Source organism: Gigantopelta aegis, chromosome 8 (genome assembly GCF_016097555.1).
Source record: "Gigantopelta aegis isolate Gae_Host chromosome 8, Gae_host_genome, whole genome shotgun sequence".
Lineage (NCBI taxonomy): Eukaryota > Metazoa > Mollusca > Gastropoda > Neomphalida > Peltospiridae > Gigantopelta > Gigantopelta aegis.
This window is the reverse complement of record NC_054706.1, coordinates 56,444,056-56,466,795: the sequence shown is the minus strand read 5'-3', so window position 1 is coordinate 56,466,795 and position 22,740 is coordinate 56,444,056. Positions and strand designations below refer to the sequence as shown.

At 35.5% G+C, this 22,740-nt stretch overlaps 1 protein-coding gene across 5 annotated transcripts in view; it reads right to left on the bottom strand.

The window, feature by feature from the left end:
• LOC121380166 (prominin-1-like) overlaps window positions 1-22,740 on the bottom strand; it is a 105,146-nt gene that overhangs the window by 41,444 nt on the left and 40,962 nt on the right. For all 5 annotated transcript variants that reach the window (XM_041508965.1, XM_041508962.1, XM_041508961.1 and 2 more), the window contains exons 4-14: window positions 21,337-21,472; window positions 20,377-20,443; window positions 17,384-17,467; window positions 13,689-13,870; window positions 12,424-12,492; window positions 9,486-9,549; window positions 8,709-8,788; window positions 7,603-7,676; window positions 6,211-6,357; window positions 3,673-3,802; window positions 1,428-1,519 (exon numbers count right to left, since the gene is read on the bottom strand). In XM_041508965.1, the coding sequence (XP_041364899.1) occupies window positions 1,428-1,519; window positions 3,673-3,802; window positions 6,211-6,357; window positions 7,603-7,676; window positions 8,709-8,788; window positions 9,486-9,549; window positions 12,424-12,492; window positions 13,689-13,870; window positions 17,384-17,467; window positions 20,377-20,443; window positions 21,337-21,472 (1,125 nt within the window). The remainder of the gene's footprint in view (window positions 1-1,427; window positions 1,520-3,672; window positions 3,803-6,210; window positions 6,358-7,602; window positions 7,677-8,708; window positions 8,789-9,485; window positions 9,550-12,423; window positions 12,493-13,688; window positions 13,871-17,383; window positions 17,468-20,376; window positions 20,444-21,336; window positions 21,473-22,740) is intronic.

Here is a 22,740-nt window from a genome sequence, read left to right as displayed (position 1 = left end):
ATATTTATCCTGCAACCACTGTTACTATTGACAGATTATGATGACTGATTAAAGCAAAGTCATAAACGTATACTAGCAGATTACGACTTTTGACGAAACTCATATGACGTCATACGCATAGCTACATTACAAAATTGCTCATTTGACCTTTAGGTCATCGTACAATGTGGCTGAAATAACAGAAATAATAGCTTTTCCCCTTAATTTTATGATCTGCAGGATAAAGATAATAACTAGTTACTGATGTTGGATATCTGCTTTATCCTGTTCAGGCCGAATGAGAAATTCCACTCGGCAGAGCCTCGCGAAATTTCCCATTCTTACCGTCACAGGATAAAGCAGATATCCAACGTCATTAACTAGTTATTCTCTATGTACAGTGAAACTTGTTTAAATCGGACCCTGAAGTAACCGGAATCCAGTCAAAACACACCAAATTTCATGGTCCTGAATTTTCTAAATTCGAAAATGCGAATCTCTAAAAACGGGATCCAGTCTAAATCAGTTAAATATTAGGTTCCCTTAAAGTCACTACAATAATATTAACCTTCGCTAAGATCGGAACCCTGGGCCCCATTCCATGCAAGAATCGTAGCTAAGGTTAATTGTAGTGACTTAAGGTGAGTTTTACAACTGGCACCGTAAACTTTACAGCCATTCCACAAAGCAACCTTACGGTAGTCGTAAGTAACCCTTCAATGATTAAAATCTTCTTTGCGTAGAAGTGCGATTTAATTAAATAATAAATTGGTTACAGACTGTTCGGAACATCTGGGATGTATTCACTGGTATCAGACATCCATGAAGTAACTTTGTCAGTTTATTTGCTAAGCGATAATTGCCGAATGAATAAGACATGAGAGTTATCTCCCATATTTTCGTGTGAAGGTCGTATGGTCAAGATTGAAAAACAAACACAGAGTTTCACAAAAAATATTTGGTATATATGAGAACCATTTTAATACAAAAAGTTAATTTCTTAGAAAATTATCATATCATTATTTAACTGCCATTTGACATCTACGTTAGTAGCTTACAAGGAAGTAAGGAAATGTTTTATTTAACGATGCACTCAACATATTTTATTTTACGGTTATATGGCATCAGACATATGGTTAAGGACCACCCAAATACTGAGAAAGGAAACCCGCTGTCACCACTTCATGCACTACTCTTTTTGATTAGCAGCAAGGGATCTACATCTGCCTCGTACCAATTGTAAATTTTCACTGTACTTTATGACAATAGTAAGCTACGCCGCATCTTGGAAAAGGCTGGTAATCATAAAAAAAAGTTAAGGTCACGATGGTAGATATTTATGGTAATAGTAGTGCTCAGATCGATTCGTGGCCCTGGTATAAACCGTCACATTTATCACATTAATTAAATATTTGCGTCTTTTATAAAGTAATAATAAAATAACTTACTTCAGGACATCCACGATATCGATGTCAACATCAGCGTTCTTGTAAAGTTTCTTTGACAGATCAATAACATTCTTCATAGCATTATTGAATGGCTATGAAAAAAAAAAATCAAGAATAAGGCATTGATAAATACATAAACAAATAAATGATAAATAAATAAATGAATTATTTCAAATATCTGCAAATGATGCAAGCAGACTTGGTGGTAACTAACTAATAAAACTTCAGCTATTAATTCCTGAAAAAGATTTGCCGAAGACCACTTTTTTAACCGACGCAAAGGGTATTTCTCACACAAAAACAACAAACTACAATACCCATTATCAAGATTAGTCACGAACAGGGTTGTTCTATTATTATTATTTCTGGTCAGTGTCATGTGCAAAACAGCAGGAAATATGAATGAATGAATGAATGAATGAATGAATGAATGAATGAATTTAACAACACCCCAGCACAAAAATACACATCGGCTATTGGGTGTCACAAATGGTAAATATATGAAAATGGGAAGGAAATGTTTTTATTTAACGACGCACTCAACACATTTTATTTACGGTTATATGGTGTCGGACCACACAGATACTGAGAGAGGAAACCCACTGTCGGCACTTCATGGACTACTCTTTTCGATTAGCAGCAAGGGATCTTTTATATGGACCATCCCATAGACAGGGTAGCACATACCACAGCCTTTGATGTACCAGCCGTGGTGCACTGGTTAGAGCGAGAAATAGCTCAATGAGCCCACCGACAGAGATCGATCCCAGACCGACCGCGCATCAGTTTTAAGAAATTGTGAACAGTTTTGGTATCTCACTCGCTTTCGCTTGTCAGATACGAAAACTCTTCACTCATTTCATTAAAATGGCATGACAGGCACACTCATTTAATATTCTGTATCTGTATCTTCGCCTGCAGTGGTCATCAATTTTACATTATTATAGGTTTCAAATAAGCATTGTTACAGTATCTGGTAACCCATGTTCAGGTTATCACAAAATAAGAGCCTTGGGTTTAATTCACTAAACTCTCATAACTTTGAAATCTCGCAGTGCAATGTTAAAAGACATGCAAAGAGGATACTTTGTTGTCTAGCAGAGCAAAAGCAATCTTTGTGAATTAGGCCCCTGGTTACCTACAGGTTATTTATCAAGCTTACAATTCCTATCATCGTTATTATTAAAGCACTTCACAGACACATTCAATTATTTGTTATCTAACTGTATCACTGCTTTAATTTTAATGGCACTCGTTTGTTTATCATATACTTTAATAAACCACTAATTCAAGAGTAACAAGTGTGGTTTTTGTTTAATCATTTTATTGACGTTTCTTAACCTCCTGGGGTGGATGCATGGCCCAGTAGTAAAGTGCCTGCCTGATGAGCAGTCGGTCTGAAATCGATCCGTCTGTGGTCCCACTGGGCTATTTCTCGTTTCAGCCAGTACACCACGACTGGCCGTGGTATGTACAATCCTGTCTATGGGATGGTGCATATAAAAGATACCTTGCTACCAATGGGGAAAATGTAGCAGGTTTTTCTCTCGAAGACTATATGTTAAAATTACCAAATATTTTGATATCCAATAGCCGATAATTAATGAATCAATGTGCTCTAGTGGTGTCTTTAAAAAAAACACCTAACTTTTAACATTAAGTTAACCTCCTGGGCCCCGTTCCATGAAGCAATCTTAGCGTTAAGACCACCTTAAGTGCATCTGGTAGTTATGCACTTACAGTGATCTTAGTGCTAAGATAATTTCATGGAACGGGGCCCTGGTAAACAGAACAACAGTTCTCAGCTTATTGTGATGCATTTTATTATATTATTTCCTCGATTCTTACTGGATGATGTCACAAAAAATCTTAATGTTATCCTTCTATAAAAAGTTTGTTTTGTTTAACGACACAACTATAGCACATTGATTAATTAATCATCGGTTATTGGATGTCAAACATTTGGTAATTCTGACATATAGTCTTAGAGAGGAAACCCGCTACATTTTTCTATTAGTAGCAAGTGATCTATTATATGGACCATCCCATAGACAGGATAGCACATATAATGGCTTTTGATGTACCAGTCGTGGTGCACTGGCTGGAATGAAAAATAGCCCAACGGGACCAACGACGGGGATCAATCATTGACCAACCACGCATCAAGTGAGCACTTTACCATTGGGCTACGTCCCACCCTCCTCCTATAAAATGCAGAAAATGGCGCCATTATGGAAAATGTTACCTTCAGTGTGTTGGGGTCATGGTCGACGAAGTAGCGGCACACCTCCGTGTAGAAGGGTCCACCGATGATGAACAGGATGATGATCAGCAGAATCAACAGCCACGAGAACAAGAAGCTGAAGCCAACGCCACTGTACAGGGACAAGAATTCAACAGAATTGAATGTTTCGTCTATCACAAAGTGACTACATGAATAAAGAAATAATTTGTGGCATATAATTAATCTAGGTGATTGTGAATTTTCTTATATTATTATTTTTTTTTTAACATGCATTTTGATGAACACAATCGATACAATAGCCAATGATTAATAAATCACAATGTGCTCTAGTGGTGTCATTAAACAAAACAAACTTTTTAGATGAACATACATGGTTATATTAGTCCAGGTAGGCCTAGTTATGTTCAATTTTTGAAGGTTGCATTTTTTTTCTGCTCAAGTTAAAATTTTGGTCATATGTTCCCAAGACCTACCTGAACAAGAAATCCATTGGTAGCATTATATTATGTGCAATTACATAGGATATTTCATTGGTCTAGAACTTATATCTTGTGAGAAACCAATTTCATTAATAAAGAAATAATTTATGATATAACCTTCAAGATAAAAACATATACAGTCATCTCCACTTATTTGCACATCGGTTTATAGCATAATTCGGTTAATCGACTATTTTCACCCAACACGGAACCATTTGCCCGTATAACACTACAAAACATCCGGTTAATTGCACAGACTACAGGCTATATATCGGTTATTTGCACATATAAATAACGTAGTTTTTTTTGTTTGTGCTAAATTAATGTCACAAATGACTGAGAAAGTCTATCAAACTTTGGCAAAAAAACTCAAATAAATCACCGATTAATCTGTTTTGTTTGAGCTCACTGTGTGTGTGTAATAAGCCGACTGTAATCGCTGTTTACAGAGTCGACGTGTGACATGCAAATGAGATGGTGTGCACGTTACTACTGGTGAATCACAATACCCGACTACAAGATTTAAGAATGACATAAATAAGTTGAATAAACCTAAGACCTAATGTTTTGTTTGCAATATATTGCTGTTAATCAGAGGCCATCTCAATAACAGGTAACGCTCCGACTATTATTTTTAGAAGTACCGCCTGTGCGCTTGTACGCATGCGCACTCAACTATTGAGGCCCTATTCGATTGACGTGTTCAGGGCAATCATTGTTCTGTGTCAATTACGTTATGTTGAGAAGTCTTGTTAGTAATTAAAAGATTACAGATCAATCGTCCTAGCCGGTTATGTTTTTAATAAATGTGACTGAGAAAGAGTTGTTGTTCACTTATTCATTAGATGCAGTGTTAAACGCAAAAGAAACGATTTATCACTTGCTTCCCAGAAAATGTAGCGGAAAAAAAAAGACTGGTGGGGGGAGGTCGTCAAAAAACAAACATAACAAAGACCGTTATTTATGGATCGTCCCTAAGTTTTTGCTATATTGTTAGACACCAATCAGTCGGACCGCACCATGAAGGTCAAGTCAATTGTGTTAGACCGGTCATGCATGCAATGCAGACTGCTGGAACTGATAACGATTCACTAGCCGAGCTTAACTTTAATTGCTTAACAATAGCAAAGTCATTATTTGGGGATCACAAATAATACCAAAGCTTGCCATATCTTTTGGGAGGGAAAGAACACCATACCAGCAAATTCATACAAGTTCACGTAATTCTATGGTAAGGCGCATTCGGTCAATCAACAGCCCGGTAATTCCGGAAACTGACGTCATTTTGTAAACACGTGCACCGATGAAACGTGAACTTTTTGATGGTTCTGTTGTTTCAAGTTTATCTCATTAACTACATGGCTAATACACTTTGTGTACACTAGTGGATGGTCAGTGTTTTTTTTTTTAATGCACAAAGTTTGTGTTTTTAGAAAACGACGCCCAGTGACAGACGTTGTTGGGTTGTTTTTTTTAAAATGATTTCTGATCTGGCAGATTAAAACAAAAACATGCTAATTATATATATATCGATCGATATATTTTTTTTACATTTATATATATCCAACTGCATGTGACATGTGTTAACTGTAATAGTTCCGGTATGAAGTACCGCATTATGCTAGACTGTCTCCCATGCCACTTTGTAGTTGGATGGCTGTTACAAAGTGAAAGTCGGTACTCTATCGGTTAATCGACTAACCCGGTTAATTGCACAAAATCGAGCAGCACCGAGGGTATGCAAATAAGCGGGTTTGACTGTATATATAATAATATAAAAATTAAAAACAAATGAAATTTAATTATTTAAAAAAAAAAAAATTAACATTGGATTGAGATGAACATATGTGTATGCATCTCTTTCCCTTTTTATTTAGTTCTTGTAGTTTGTGAGACATGGACCTAAATGCAAAATGTCGGAGTTACATGTAAATCTTCACACCATCGCCACTACAACTTCCGTCATCATTGGAAAAGTAAAATAGCTATACCTCACCTAATGACTTCATCATCAAGATGAGACAACTTTGTCTAATATACCTGTACATAAGTAACTTACGCCATAAGAAAGTTGCTTCCCATTCCCTTGTTGCAGCATGGGGCATCGTGCCCAGGTCTCTCACCACACATCCCAAAGAGCACACCCATGTAGTATAAAACTACAATCAGCAGGTAGATGCAGCACACACCAATCCCACCATAGTATCTGCAGGAAGGAAGGAAATGTTTTATTTAACGACGCACTGAACACATTTTATTTACGGTTATATGGCGTTAGACATATGGCTAAGGACCACACAGATGTAGAGAGGAAACCCGTTGTCGCCATTTCATGGGCTACTCTTTTCGATTAGCAGCAAGGGATCTTTTATATGCACCATCCCACAGACAGGATAACACATACCACAGCCTTTGATATACCAGTCGTGGTGCACTGGCTGGAGCGAGAAATAACCCAATGGGCCCACCGACGGCGATCGATCCCAGACCGACCACGCATCAAGCGAATGCTTTACCACTGGGCTACGTCCCAGTACCTGCAGGAAGACAAGCATATTTAATAATACTTATTTTCATCCTAATATCCAGTTAAGGTTCAAGCATGCTGTCCTGGACACACACACCTCAGCTCTCTGGGCTGTCTGTCCAGGACAGAGGGTTGGTGGTTAGTTGTTAGCGGTTACTGAGAGAGAAATCAAGTGTGGGGGCCTTACACCTACACACGGAGTCATTAAAGCCGGTATTGGGATACAAACCGAGGACCTACCAGCCTTAAATCTTATTGCACAATTATATTTATTATCAGTGCTTTAAAAGGTAATTAATTCATAAATGAAGTGGATTCGTAGTTTTTTTTACACGATTATATTTAGCATGCAATTTTCAAGTTGCATAGTTTTAATCCATATTTCGGGCTGGTGGGGATGGGGTAGTCATTTTTCATAGTGACTAGCAACTTAACTACATGTAGGATATTAGTCCATCCAGGGTACTGGAAATATTTCCTAATTTCTACCCATGACAAATATAATGAAAGAACGTTTTAGCCCTAAAACAAGTTGAATGATCCAGAGATAATGTGAAAGTAGCAGCTGCCAAAACTGGGTTATGTGCCTTTAAAATACAGGGATGTGAGAGGGGCTGGAACAAACAAACTTACTGCGGTCAAGGTCCAGGGGCCGCTCAAGGGACCCTGAAGAAAAATTGTTTGCAACCCTTGGAACTGCCAAAAATTGCATTCAATGCTAACGAATCTAAACTGGTTATAACTTATAATATAAGGCACACATCATAAACTTGAAACCGTGAAAACATGCAAATGAACCTTGTGTGGTCAACAGTACTGAACATCATGTTGTGGGTTTTTTTAGACGAAATGGAAAAGCGTATTTACACATTTCCACGTAACTCTCACATCCCTGAAAATAAATTATAAATAAAAATTACTTACACATAGTCGGCATATTTTTTCACATCAGAGGTGCTAGTATTTACTTTATCTTCGGCAGTTTTGAAAAATGAGGTCTGAAATATAAAACATTGGTAATTATACAGGGCTTGTAGAATTTTATAAAAATCCACTAGCCGTGAGATCAGTGATTTTAAAAATATACTACCTACTTTAAATAAATACAGTTTTCCTAGTACATGTAGTAATAATCAGATATATCACCTAAAGAGGGAGATAGAGAAAACCCCCCCATTATCTTTGGGGTGGGAAGAGGGGCAGGATATTCATATTTACAAAATAAGACTTAAATGCAGCATTTGACAAGGTATTTGTTTCACTAGCTGTTGGGCCAGTTATAATAGTTATTTACTAGCCCAGTTATAATAGTTATTCACTAGCCCAGTTATAATAGTTATTCACTAGCCCAGTTATAATAGTTATTCACTAGCCCAGTTATAATAGTTATTTACAAGCCCAGCACTGAATCTAGAAGCCCTGTTATATTAGGTACCAAGGGCCGGCTTTGCAAAGTCTGTTTTTCTCTTACATGTGTGCAACTATAGTTAACCTGCAATTACTATATTCACTGGCGATATATTATGACTAGATAAATTTCTATATTTTCAGTTACATGACATAAGCCTGACTCGACTCGAATATTTAAGACTAGATTTTCATTGGGTTTTTTATTTAAAGTCCATGAATTTACAAATCTTTTAACATTAAAGATTACCCTTTTTTTAAACTAGAAACCCCTCTAAACTAACTACAGACGAATAATCCCATCTCACTGTGTTCATGTAAAGTGTACTTCTGAAAACCAGACAATCAAACCAAGATCAACTGTCAATGAGAGGGGCGAGGGGGGTTCTGTTGGTGTGTGAATATAAACCCCCTTTTGGTGATTTTTCTTTTTATACAATTCTTTGCTCTGAGACAAAAAAAGAAGAAGATAATAATACATTAGCTTAAAATGTACTAGTTCATTACAAAAACAAGCCCCTTTTGAAACCAAAATTCCTGGAGATGCCCATGAATGGCCTCTTTGTGACTGACATTATTTCCTATTGCACCTCAGCGAGCACGATAACCAATGCCGTACTTACAAATGATTTGACTTGGTCCCTGAAATTATCCGTCTGGTTCTTGATCTTCTGTCTCACACTATCCAGTGAAGAAGAAGCGCCTAAAATAAAAAAACAAGACACACATTTAACAGTAAAAAACTAGAAAAAAGTTCCAGAATAGGAAAGGAAAAGAAAGAAATATTTAAATGACTACATCTCAGGACATATTAAACAATGACCACTTGGCCATGGTACATGTATGTGCTGCCCTGTATTTGGGAAAATGCATATAAAGGATCCCTTGCTACTAATGGGAAAATATAACAGGTTTCCTTTCTAAGACTACATGTCAGAATTACCAAATGTTTGACATCCGATAGCCAATGATTGATAAATCAACATGCTCTAGTAAATTTATTCAAATAAAACAAACAGTTTCCTAATAAATGGTCGTTTCAACATTCTAAGCTACATTTGGATGATAACCAATGCTTTCAATATGGCATGGTCATAGACAGGGTTATTTGGTGTCTAACATACTTCTATTCTGACATATGATTAGCAGAGAAAAAAGAACACACTCACTGCCACCACATGTGCTACTCCTCTCAATAAAGCAGCAAGGTGTCTTTGATATGTACTTTCCCATAACAGGACAGTACATACCACAGTCTTTGATGTACCATCACACCTCAGGTGAGCACTTTAACACTGAGCTACTCCCCCCCCCCCTCCACCCCACCCCCCCCACTCATCATAATGCAATGAACTAAAGATATAACATTATTTGAAATATTATTTTAAGATTTTACTTACTCTCAATCTCGGAATTTATTCTATCAGTCGAGTTTTTCTTCACTTCTTTAATTTTACCTTCAGCCTGAAAGTGTAAACAGTTTTGATTAGAGGCATTGCATCCAGTATAACCAGCTGCTTAGCTCTTATTTAACAATATAACAAGCATTTAGAGAGTACTGCTAAACCGATCTTGGTGGTGTTGTGGTTAAGTCATCGAAAACAAGGTAGATACTGAGTTCGCAGCCCAGTACAGGTTCCCACCCAGAGCGAGTTTTAATGACTCAATGGGTAGGTGTAAGACCACTACACCCTTTTCTGTCTTTCACTATCCAACTAAAAACTAACCCTCTCTCCTGGACAGACAGCCAAGATAGCTGATATGTGTGCCAAGGACAGCGTGCTTGAACCTTAATTAGATATAGCCACAAAAATAACTTGAAATTAAATGAATGAAGTACTGCTAAAGCAATACATGTCCCGTACTGAGCCGAACAAATTTTCATATCTCCTAAACTCAAGGGCCATAACTGTGAAAAATGGATAAATTAGCAGTGATAGTTAAACTTGATCTGTAACAGTATGTGCTAAAGCTACATTGTACATACAAAATCCATCTTAATATCTTGAGGCATTGCAAAACAAAACCCAAGAAAGAAAAAAATTCATATCTCCTATGTTCATGTCAAAAATGGGTAAATTGCAATGAAACATTTTTCTGTAACAGTACATGATAAAGCAACAATTTTTTTTTTAGCTCAATATCATTGTGAAAAAACCATCCGGAATAATATATGTGGGACAGACAGAAGGACGGAGATGAAACATATAGTTCCCTCCAGTTGAACCAGTGGAGGACTAATAAAATAAATTAATCAATCACAGGTAATTCTATAGGTCTCCTGAGCCTTCAGCACAAGTGACCTAAAAAGGGCAGGCTGTCTGCCAGACAGTAAAATGGGTATGGCACCACACAATTTTTTTTGCTGATTAATTTTTTTAAGTTAACCTTTTGACAAAATTAATTACTCTTTATCATTACTGTACGATTTTCTTAATCCTAATCCTAAACTTAACCCGGGCAGGTCCCTCATACCCCCACCCCCCCATACCCCATGTTGACTGTGGTTGCATTCAATTCCACTGCGCCATACCCAAAAATTTATTTCTGGCAGAAACACTGAAGAGTGAAATGAAATGCTGTTGAATTATCAGCAACTCTATTCGATTCGATTTCTCTTATTAATTTCCATTCATTTTATGTCATTATACTTTCAATTTAATTTAATTTGAACATATCTAAGGCATATTAGTAAATTGTCTGTATACCTAAGACATACTGTAAGTCATAAAATATTAGCGATCTTAAAATTTAGCAAAATCCAAATAAAAACCATTAGCGACATAGAACTTTAGCAAGCTAGGTCATCATGTCAGAAACTAAAAAAATACTAAGCTTACGTTGTAGGATCAGCTGAAATAATGTTTTTTTGACAAATCTTGACGTTATGCAGCTTAAAGACATCTTGAATTTAGTAGAAAATTACGGTAACGTGCATGCAACTAACTATTGTTGTTTGCTATTATTTTGGTTTAATCAATAGCATGTAACCATTGTTGCGAGTTCTGTTAATAACAGAGAACACAACTGCACAAACGTTTTTCGGAACAGTCTGTTGGACGTCTCTTTAAACTTAGCATCATGAAATATCAGATAAATTTGCTAACATTTTATGCTCATATCTATACAAAATTGGTTATATTTCTTCTCCAATGTGTAGTTTTTGTAATTTAGAACTTGATACAATGACTCATTTGTTTTGGAAATGCACATTAGTCAATGACTCATTTGTTTGGGGAATGCACATTAGTCAAAGACTCATTTGTTTGGGGAATGCACATTAGTCAATGACTCATTTGTTTGGGGAATGCACATTAGTCAATGACTCATTTGTTTGGGGAATGCACATTAGTCAAGGACTCATTTGTTTGGGGAATGCACATTAGTCAATGACTCATTTGTTTGGGGAATGCACATTAGTCAATGACTCATTTGTTTTGGGAATGCACATTAGTCAATGACTCATTTGTTTTGGGATTAGTCAAAGGACTCATTTGTTTGGGGAATGCACATTAGTCAATGACTCATTTGTTTGGGGAATGCACATTAGTCAATGACTCATTTGTTTTGGGAATGCACATTAGTCAATGACTCATTTGTTTTGGGAATGCACATTAGTCAAGGACTCATTTGTTTGGGGAATGCACATTAGTCAATGACTCATTTGTTTGGGGAATGCACATTAGTCAATGACTCATTTGTTTGGGGAATGCACATTAGTCAACGACTCATTTGTTTGGGGAATGCACATTAGTCAACTCTATCTGGACTGATATTTCAAACTGGATTCATATAAAAACTGGTAGTAATATTAAATTTAATAAACAAAATGTTACTCTTGGTTTTTTAACTAGAAATAATAATCCAGTTAATGCAATTGTTCTGGTTACTAAACACTTACTATTCAAAAGTCATTACAATGAATATACATGTATGTACCCAATTTAAACTGGATTCAGAAAGTTGACTGATTACTATTATATAAAAAAGACTATTGCTTTTTGTTCTTGTAATTCTGATAGATTCACCAAATTGTGGTCGATCTGCCACAATTTATTTAAAATGTAGGGTTTGTTTTGGTTTTCTTGTCCGAATATTGAGTACATAATTGGCCTCTGTTTTTTTTTTTGTTTTTTTTTTCTTTCTTTTATGGGGGAAGAGAAGAAAGGAAATGGATACATTAAATCTTCATGCATTGTATTTATGTCTCTCTTGTATTATGTATGTGGATATCATAAAAATGGGGAAAAACAAACAAACAAAAAAACACACATTTTATGCTCGCTAACATTTGCTGATTTACAGTATTATAAATGCCATTGTCTACTGCAACATTACCTCTTCTACAAACTTCCCCATATTCAGTGTCTGACTGACATTACCAGCAACTGAGCTAAGATTATTCAGCTGAAAGAGAAAAATAAATAAATAAGGGTCATTCCAGAAATATTTTGTGGTCGGGGAGCATACTCCAGGGTGAGAGGTACAGCTCAAATTATTTTGGTACAGTTGCTTAATTTAAATTTAATTTAAACGATCATTAAATTTTAATTTAAACATGCACTGAAATGCAACTAAAGACCAAGTTTCATTGATCTAGGACTTATAATTCTGAGAAATGGAGAGATAATAATAATAATAATACAGATATAGCATGCTGTGAGATGAACATAATACATACAAACCTACTCTCATACAGTTTGTCAGAAATACAGCTAAACATAAAATCTTCATCCTGTTATGACTGGTGTGATAATGACAGCAGCTTACCGGCCTTGGTGGTGTCGTGGTTAAGCCATCGGACATAAGGCTGGTAGGTACAGGGTTTGCAGCCTGGTACCGGTTCCAACCCGGAGCGAGTTCTTAAAGGCTCAATGGGTAGGTGTAAGACCAAAACACCTTCTTCTCTCTCACTAACCACTAACTACTAACAACTAACTCACTGTCCTGGACAGACAGCCCAGACAGCTGAGGTGTGTGTCTGGTATGGTGTGCTTGAACCGTAATTGGATATAAGCATGAAAATAAGTTGAAATGAATGAAAATGACAGTAGCTTTCAAGCAAATATGTCTCACTTAACCACCAAACATTGTTAGTTTACTATCTTAGTTGTGATTAACCATATTTGCTATTTTTCCTAATATATGCAGAAGACTATACATGTAGGGTGTGCAATCTTCTAAACAAAAACCAAAAAAATCCTATCTAAAATAAAAACAACTACAGTGAAACCCCCATAAACCAGACACACTCGGGACCAAGTAAAATGTCCAGTTTTAAAGGATATCCTGTTTAGAGAGGTTCTCTTTTTGTACTGATATTTAAAAGAGGACTGTGAAAAACATCCGGTTTTAAGTGAATTCCAGTTTACTGAGGGTCCAGTTTTGAGAGGTTTCACTGTATTTGTTTGCTAAACACAAATCAAATATAAATCAGCACACATGAATCTGATACAACTGATATTGAACCCTGTCATATAACAACTAGTTTCTTATTTTAGAAAGCCAAATGGGATGATTTTTGGGGGGATAGTTTAGATTAGATACATATAAGATAATAACAAGATATGAAATATAATATTAAAAATTACAAATGCAATAACCTGTGTAAAATCTGCATCAGTGTTATATTGAGTGGTATTAATGGTACAATTGATGTTTTTGCAGATTAATTCAACTGAAGACTTTATCTCATTTAGTTCTGTCGTTAGGTTCTGTCCCATCTCAATCAGTTTCTTCAGAATTGTGTCTACATTTCCCAGTTCATCTTTGGTAGAATTAGCATCTGAAATAGTTAATACATTCATACAATATCTTACATTTTCAGTGCAATCAAAGTATGTGATATTTTTCAGATCACATACTTTAAGAATTTGATAACTTTGCAAATTAGATGTAAATTAATCGAGGTCACAGCACTAGGTTTATTGACATTATAAGCAAACGTACTTGGGTGACACTCCATAATTGATGTATGCATTCATAGTCATCAAATAAAAACATTTCAATGTCAATTTTACACTGAAAGCTGTCCAGCGTTCAGAAAACTAAAAATGTTAAGCTCTAGTTTATTTTGATGTAAGGACATCCAAAATGACGTCATTCGAGTTTGACGTCATTTCCATTCAAAAAGACACTGTGCCACATATTCTTACATCATTTGAATATCTAGTAATGGCGGACTGGAATTAAAGTTGTGTGTGCAGTTTACAAGAACACGTATAAAGCTTGAGATTATATGATAAAGAGATTATTACCATGGTGTGTTTCAGTATTGTCAATATAATATATTTTTGTGCCCACATGGCCTCAATAATCAAAACAGAATAATTTACAAGGGAGACAATTTAATCAAGAACTTGTTTAAAAAAGTAAATACGATGTCTATATTTTCACTGAAACTAAAATAGAATGAAAATAAATTTTGTTTACCGAATATCACTTTTATGGTTTCTGTAGATCTATATATTTCATAGCTATGTATATATAGGGAATAACTGATTACTGTCTTAAGATATCGGCTTTATCCTGCGAAGGTTAGAATGATGAATGCAGCAAGGCTCTGCCGAGCTGCATTCGCTATTCGACCTGAGCAGGATAAAGCTGGTATTTTAAGAAACTAACCAGTTTCTTTTATCCTGCAATCCTACGGGAATAGTTGGAAAATCATTATTTATTCCATTATTGTGTACACAAATAAGAGTATCGTCAACCTAGCAAGGCTTTTACTGTATGAAGTCATACAAGAGACACGTCATTATTTGTAAGATGCTAGCTACATTCTGCAACATTAAAAGAGCGTTTCTAAACTCTAATTCATAAATAATTATACAAGTTTTGTATTGCTATTGCAAAACTAAAAGTTATTTGTATTTACTGTACTTAAACAAATGATTTATGAGTATGTTTATTGAAAATCTAGTCTGTAATATTTGAGTCGAGTCGGGCTTATGTCACATGACCTAATTTTTTTGCCAGTGACCGAAAATATAGAAATTTATCATATAATATCTTACATTTTCAGTGCAATCAAAGTATGTGATGTTTTTCAGATCACATACTTTAAGAATTTGATAACTTTGCAAATTAGGTGTAAATTAGTCGAGATCTCGGCACTAGGTTTATTGACATTTAAGCATACGTACTTGGGTGACACTCCATGATTGACGTATGCATTCATAGTCATCAAATAAAAACATTTCAGTGGCAATTTGATACTGAAAGCTGTCCAGTGTTCAGAAAACAAAAAACATTAGGCATAACTTTATTTTGATGTAAGGACATCCAAAATGACGTCATTCAAGTTTGACGTCATTTCCATTAAAAAATACACCGCGCCACATATTCTTACGTCATTTGAATATCTAGTAATGGCGGACTGGAATTAAAGTTGTGTGTACAGTTTACAAAAACATGTTGTATTAAGCTTGAGCTTATATGATAAAGAGATTATTACCCTCATGTATTTCGGTATCGTCAATATCATATATTAGGAATAAAAATAATGTATTATGCTCGCCAGAGGCTCACATAATACAATTTTTATTCCTAATATATGATACTGATGAAAGAAAGAAAGAAAGAAAGAAAGAAGTGTTTTATTTAACGACGCACTCAACACATTTTATTTACGGTTATATGGCGTCAGACATATGGTTAAGGACCACACACATTTTTTTAGAGGAAACCCGCTGTCGCCACATAGGCTACTCTTTTTTACGACAGGCAGCAAGGGATCTTTTATTTGCGCTCCCCACAGGCAGGATAGCACAAACCATGGCCTTTGTTGAACCAGTTATGGATCACTGGTCGGTGCAAGTGGTTTACACCTACCCATTGAGCCTTGCGGAGCACTCACTCAGGGTTTGGAGTCAGTATCTGGATTAAAAATCCCATGCCTCGACTGGGATCTGAACCCAGTACCTACCAGCCTGTAGACCGATGGCCTGCCACGACGCCACCGAGGCCGGTGATACTGATGATACCAAAAAACACTGGTAATAACCTCTATTTATCTAGTCATCATATCTCGCCAATGTATACAGTGATTGTGGGATAAATAGAGGATAACTAGTTAATGACGTCAGATATCGGCTTTATCCTGTAAAGGTAAGAATGGGAAATTTCTCATTCGTCCTGAACAGGAAAAAGCATTTTTAGAGCATATCAAATGAATATAATACCACTGTTTTATTGATGAAACAAATGGTTAAATAAATGGAGTATAAAGAAAGTAGTGGTTACACCATTGACATCGTACTTTTGATATTGCTCAGGGTAACACAAATGACATAGTGGATATTTTGTTTTGATTTTTTTTTTGTAGTTTAAACATTGCAGTGATAAAATAAACTAACCTATCATTGTTATTAAAAAAAATAAACAGTAAAATATTATTGCTACAGCTTAAATTTTAATTTGAAGAACTTTTTTTTTTTTTACAAACACAAAATTAATTCCACAATCTTAAAAAAGAAAAAAAGAATTTGTAAGCATAAGTTAATGTAAATATCAAATTCTAAATGCCTGTGTCCTGAATTTAATTCTTTTTATCTAAGTATTGACCATGATTTCCAAGTCTCATCTTGTACAGCTATAACTTTTGGCATTTGACAGGGTTATGACTGCAACAATTGCTTTAAGTAATACAAGCAATACAAAGCATGGCATGGTCCAAAACTATACAAATAGTAACGGAAATTAACACACATTCGAATTTGATTGTGTTTTAAAAATAATAACATACATACTTAATTAAAAAAGGCTTCAGTAATTAAGTTTTGAAAATCGAATAAGTGACTTGTGTATCTAATTGATAAAATATTTACAAATGTGTCAAATATTTTTAACCCATAGTTGTTTCTACACATACGTGTGATAACAATTTCAGGACATACGACTGGCTGCTCCTAGGTGATGACCAGGTCACCGATGCCATGTCCAATAAAAAAACAGCACAGTGGAAATCGATTACACTGTGATGTATAGTTAACCTGATAAACATGTGTCTGTGACGCATAAGTTAGCTACAAATGCAACGACTGTAAATAACTTTTAATCGAAAAAGATGTTAAAATGTGCTTAAAACCTGGTTTTTGAGGATATGTAAGAAATAGAATAATACATTTGTGTCCTTTAAATACCATTTATCTAACAACTCGTTGTTTAAAAACATCAAACTCGCTTTCACTTGTCAAGATACATTTTAAAACAACTCGTTGTGAGATAAATGGTTTCTAACGGCCACTTATGTACTATTCTCTATATATTCACAGATGTATTTCAGTCAGTAAGAAACCTTTAGCAAGGTCTTTGGCCTGGTTAAGCAAAGATGTAGCATTAAGTGACTCTGCAACTTGATCCACTGCAGTAACAGCTGATTCTGAAAGTAAAGATAAAAAATTTCAGTTTCAAAAGTTAATCAAATAAATTTTTTTACTCGTGTCTCACTTTTCATTAGGCCAAATACAAAAATGTGTGTGGTTCCGGTTACATGTAAAAACAAACTAGGGTAGGTAGGTAGGCTATAACGTTTTAATTTTTTCGTTAATTCCTAAAATCTGTCAAACTGGTGTTGACAAAGAGCAATAAAGTAACATTTCAGACAAATTCTGCGTCCTCTCACTGCTTTGAAGATCAATAGGAATGGGAAAAAAGTTTAGGATCAAAGAAACTGGCCAAACAAATTAGGGTCGGTTGGGTAACTGGAACCATATTTTTTGGGGTTTTTTTGGCCTTATTATTAATACTTCACAAAGATAAAAGCTCACCTCACTATATTATAACATTATTTACTACATGTAATGTAAAATAGAGCCAAAACTGCAGTTTTACTAAACTCATGTGTTACTGCTACCAAGGGTTATTGTCAGCAGTTTTCATACAACATAGAAGTATGTCGCTATGTTTATCAAATATTTTGTTATACAAACTAGCCAAATTCCAGACGGATTCTCAGTTTTAAAGTGAAGAATAATACGTTTTCCATTTGAACAAAATATTGAGTTTAGTCACAATATTAAAGCAGGGCATGTGACCATAAACAAATTTAACATATATGGTTAAATAATGGCATTACAAATTTATAGGATATTAAACGAGCTTCCGTTTCATATCATGTTTATGTCCCAAGTAAAACAAAATTTTCTATTTTCACGTGCTTTACCAACAATTAAAATTATTTTACGAGGGACATAAACATGATACAAAATGGTAGCAAGTTTAATATGCTATTTATTACCCCTAATCGATCTTAATTTATATCACTCAACTTGTTTAGCTGACATTCATGTCAGGTCGTAGTGCGCCAATCGATGACATCATGTGACGTCGAAGTGTTACGTCCCACTTGGCGTTCTAGTGAGACGTATCACTATGGTATGTACCAAGATATTTTTAACCACATGGGTAATAAATACCAAATACTGCAGCTTTGTTAAAACACATCAGTGCTGTCATCCAAAACTAAATTCATTCAAATGTAAGAGTTATTTCCCCTGCCAGCTATACTACATGTAACTGTTCAAGGACCAATATATAATTAACAGCATTTATACAGAAGAAAAAAAAATCATTACACTTAATCATATATATATATATATATATATATATATATATATATATATATATATGATTATTTTTTTTTTTTTTTTTTTTTTTTTCTGTACAGTTATGTATAATGATTTTTTATATATATATATATATATATATATATATATAAAAAAATCATTATACATAACTGTACAGAAAAAAATATTATTACACATAATTATCCAGCATATTGGTTTTCACACTGTGTATTACTGTTGTGGATGACATGTAGGTGGAGAGACAGGGCTTCTGGATTATGGTAGCCCCACTCCCATGGCTAGTGATATTCGATGTTGGGCTAGTAAATAACTACCATCGCCATGCCCGATGGCTGGTGAACATTTTTGTAAATGTGAATATTCTACCCCTTCCTCCCCTCAAATCTAATGTTTTTTAAGCTCTATATCCTCCTTTATGTAACATAAACAATTATTCCTATTAGTTAAATTTTATTTACTTAAACTATGGCTAGTGAATTTTTAATCAAGGCTAGTACAAATTTCAAATCACTGATCCCATGGCTAATGGATTTTTATAACAATTCTAGAAGCCCTGGGAGATACATCTGTATATTAATCAATCATGCTGTTTTTCTCATTCTAGAAGCCCTGGGAGATACATCTGTATATTAATCAATCATGCTGTTTTTCTCATTCTTGAAGCCCTGGGAGATACATCTGTATATTAATCAATCATGCTGTTTTTCTCATTCTAGAAGCCCTGGGAGATACATCTGTATATTAATCAATCATGCTGTTTTTCTCATTCTAGAAACCCTGGGAGATACATCTGTATATTAATCAATCATGCTGTTTTTCTCATTCTAGAAGCCCTGGGAGATACATCTGTATATTAATCAATCATGCTGTTTTTCTCATTCTAGAAGCCCTGGGAGATACATCTGTATATTAATCAATCATGCTGTTTTTCTCATTCTAGAAGCCCTGGGAGATACATCTGTATATTAATTAATCATACTGTTTTTCTCATTTTTGAAATAATACTATAATGTTAGCACATATGTGGAAACATGTACCTCTATATCTCAAAAACCCGTCTTAACCAATACAAAATCAGAGCCGACTGAACGAATTATATTTAACTTTAGTTACATGTAACTTCCCTACTTGGGGCGTGATGTAGTCCAGTGGTATAGTGCTCGCTCGGTGCACAGTCGGTATGGGATCAATCCCAGTCGGTGGGCCCATTGAGCTATTTCTCGTTCCAGCCAGTGTACCACGACTGGTATATCAAAGGCCGTGGTATGTACTACCCTGTCTGTGGGATGGTGCATTTAAAAGATCCCTTGCTGCTAATCGAAAAGAGTAGCCCATGAAGTGGCAACAGTGGGTTTCCTCTCAATATCTGTGTTGACCGTAACCATATGTCTGACGTCATATAACCGTAAATAAAATGTGTTGAGTGAGTCGGTAAATAAAACATTTCTATTTCTATTATTCTTCCCTACTTAGCCTTGTATATTTAATAAAGGCAGGTGTCCATTTAGTCGCGATGTCAAGATGTCATATTTTGTCCATGTTTGAGACTTACACACAATTAAAAATTAACAAAGGATGATCTCTTTTAACCCTGACTTTATCTATTGTTTTTCTGGGGCAATAAAAAAAAAAAAAAAAAAAAAAAAAAAAGGAAGATCTTCTTTTGTAAATTCCACCTTTAGTGTTTGTAATAATTTCTTACCATTTATTCTTCTCACAAGCTCTGTCCGAGTTTTATCAAATGTCTCTAACGTCTTGTTAGCAACATCCTGTCAAAAGAAAGAAAGAAATGTTTTATTTAACAACACACTTAACACATTTTATTTACGGTGTTAGACATATGGTTAAGAACCACACAAATATTGAGAGGAAACCTGTTGTCACGTCATGGGCTACTCTTTTCGATTAGCAACAAGGGATCTTTTATATGCACCATCCCACAGACAGGGTAGTACATACCACGGCCTTTGATATGCCAGTCGTGGTGCACTGGTTGGAACGTCCTGTCAAAAGATAAACATAAAAACCAGTCTATACTGTACAGTTTCATGCAGCCTCGATAAACAGTGCTGGAATAATAAATTAAAATAAATGTTGACAGCCGACATAAAATAAGCTGAACATTGTCATTAAAAACACAAACACCTGTAATGTAAAAAAAATAATTCTTACTTATGCATCAAAGTTATTAAAAAACCATGGATGGCTCATTAAATAAGCTATGAACTAAACAAAAATTACCAATAAGTCAGCTAATGTGATCTTAAAGTATAATTAAAATTTTAAAATGGTGCAAGTGTTATACAACTGTATGCAACAGTGAAATTCCTATAGCATGTTCCACACAAATATTCCATGAATTGTCTTAAATTCTTTGGTACTGCTTCATCCTAACCAGGCCTCCCCCCCAAAAAAAAACCCCAAAAAACAAAAACAAACAACAACAACATATATTTTGGAAATTATGTGTTTTGGAAATAACAAAAAAAAACTAACTATTTTTGTGTCCAATTTAGAAAAGAATCGTCTCAGAAATAATTAAATTCTACTAAATTCCATAGCATGAAAAAAGGCATTCCATGTGGGATGGACTATAGATTAAGAATGGTTGTTTCATTCTGTATTAAACTACATGTAATTAACAAACTGTAGATCGACATACTTGTATTGTGTCATCAACATAGTTGTTCAATGTACTAAATGCCGAAGTCACTTTGCCAACCGGTCCATTGTTATCCTTGTTGAGCAGTCGGCTGTGTATCAGATCATTGGAAACAAAGCAGCATACTACACCAGCTCTGTAAAATACATGTATTTAAGGTTTTCTTTAACAACACCACTAGAGCACATTGCTTTATTAATCATCGGCTACTGGATGCGAAACATTTTGGCAATTCTGACATATAGACATAACAGATTTTTTTATATGCACTATCCTACAGATAGGACAGTTCATACATTGTACATTGAGACAGATGGAGAGGGAGAGGGAGAGAGAGAGACAGAGTTAGAAGGGGAGAGAGAGAGAGAGAGAGAGAGAGAGAGAGAGAGAGAGAGAGAGAGAGAGAGAGAGAGAGAGAGAGAGAGAGAGAGACAGACAGAGAGAGAGGGAGAGATGGAGTTAGAAGGGGAGAGGGAGAGAAAGAGAGATTTGCGAACAGCGGTTCAAATTTTTTTTTGACATGTATAAATGTTTCCGCATATTGTTGGTAATTCCAATTACTTGTAAAGTATATACTACTCAAAAGAATTTAAGGGTCAGATGATATTTTCGACATTATTTTCTGAATGTCAATTATATTAGCTAGACCATAATGTCACGCATGGTATTGTTCCATTTTGACGAAAGTGGGTCTAAGCAACCCATAAATGAATTAAAATCCACTGTCATTGACACTGTCGACTAGTTCTAATGGTGAAAACATGCTTACATTTGCACGTAAATTAGGGCGAAAGCGAAAGGTCTGCTAAGTGCCCATAACTTGCTTTTTCACAAAGCGCTTCATTTGCACGCTTTGCACGTGTATTTCATGTTCCCAATGCTGAATTTCCGTATAATTGGAACTTGCATTCGTGTACGGTGCACACTCCAAATTCGACAATGGTACAACTTCAACTGACTATCGAAGATCGAGAAAGGGCTATTGCTTGGCTTCAGGATGGCAATACGCAAAGAAATGTTGCTCTGAGACTTGGTGTCAGTCAGAGTGTCGTTGGCCGACTGTGGCAACGGTACCAAGCAACGAATTCTGTTCGAAATCGTCCACGTTCGGGAAGACCCCGAAGCACTACAAATAGAGAGGACCGCTACATCACCAATATGGCTCTACATCAACGCACAACCACTGCACGCCGATTACATGACAATCTGCGGACTGCGACTGGAACTCGAGTGTCTGATCAAACCACACGCAATCATCTGAGAGCCAATAATCTACGCTGCCGTCGCCAGGCTGTTCGACCACCACTCCTACCACGTCACAGAATGGCCAGACATCACTGGTGCACGCTTCATCTGCGGTGGCAACGTGTTCAGTGGGGTCGTGTGATGTTCACTGATGAGTCC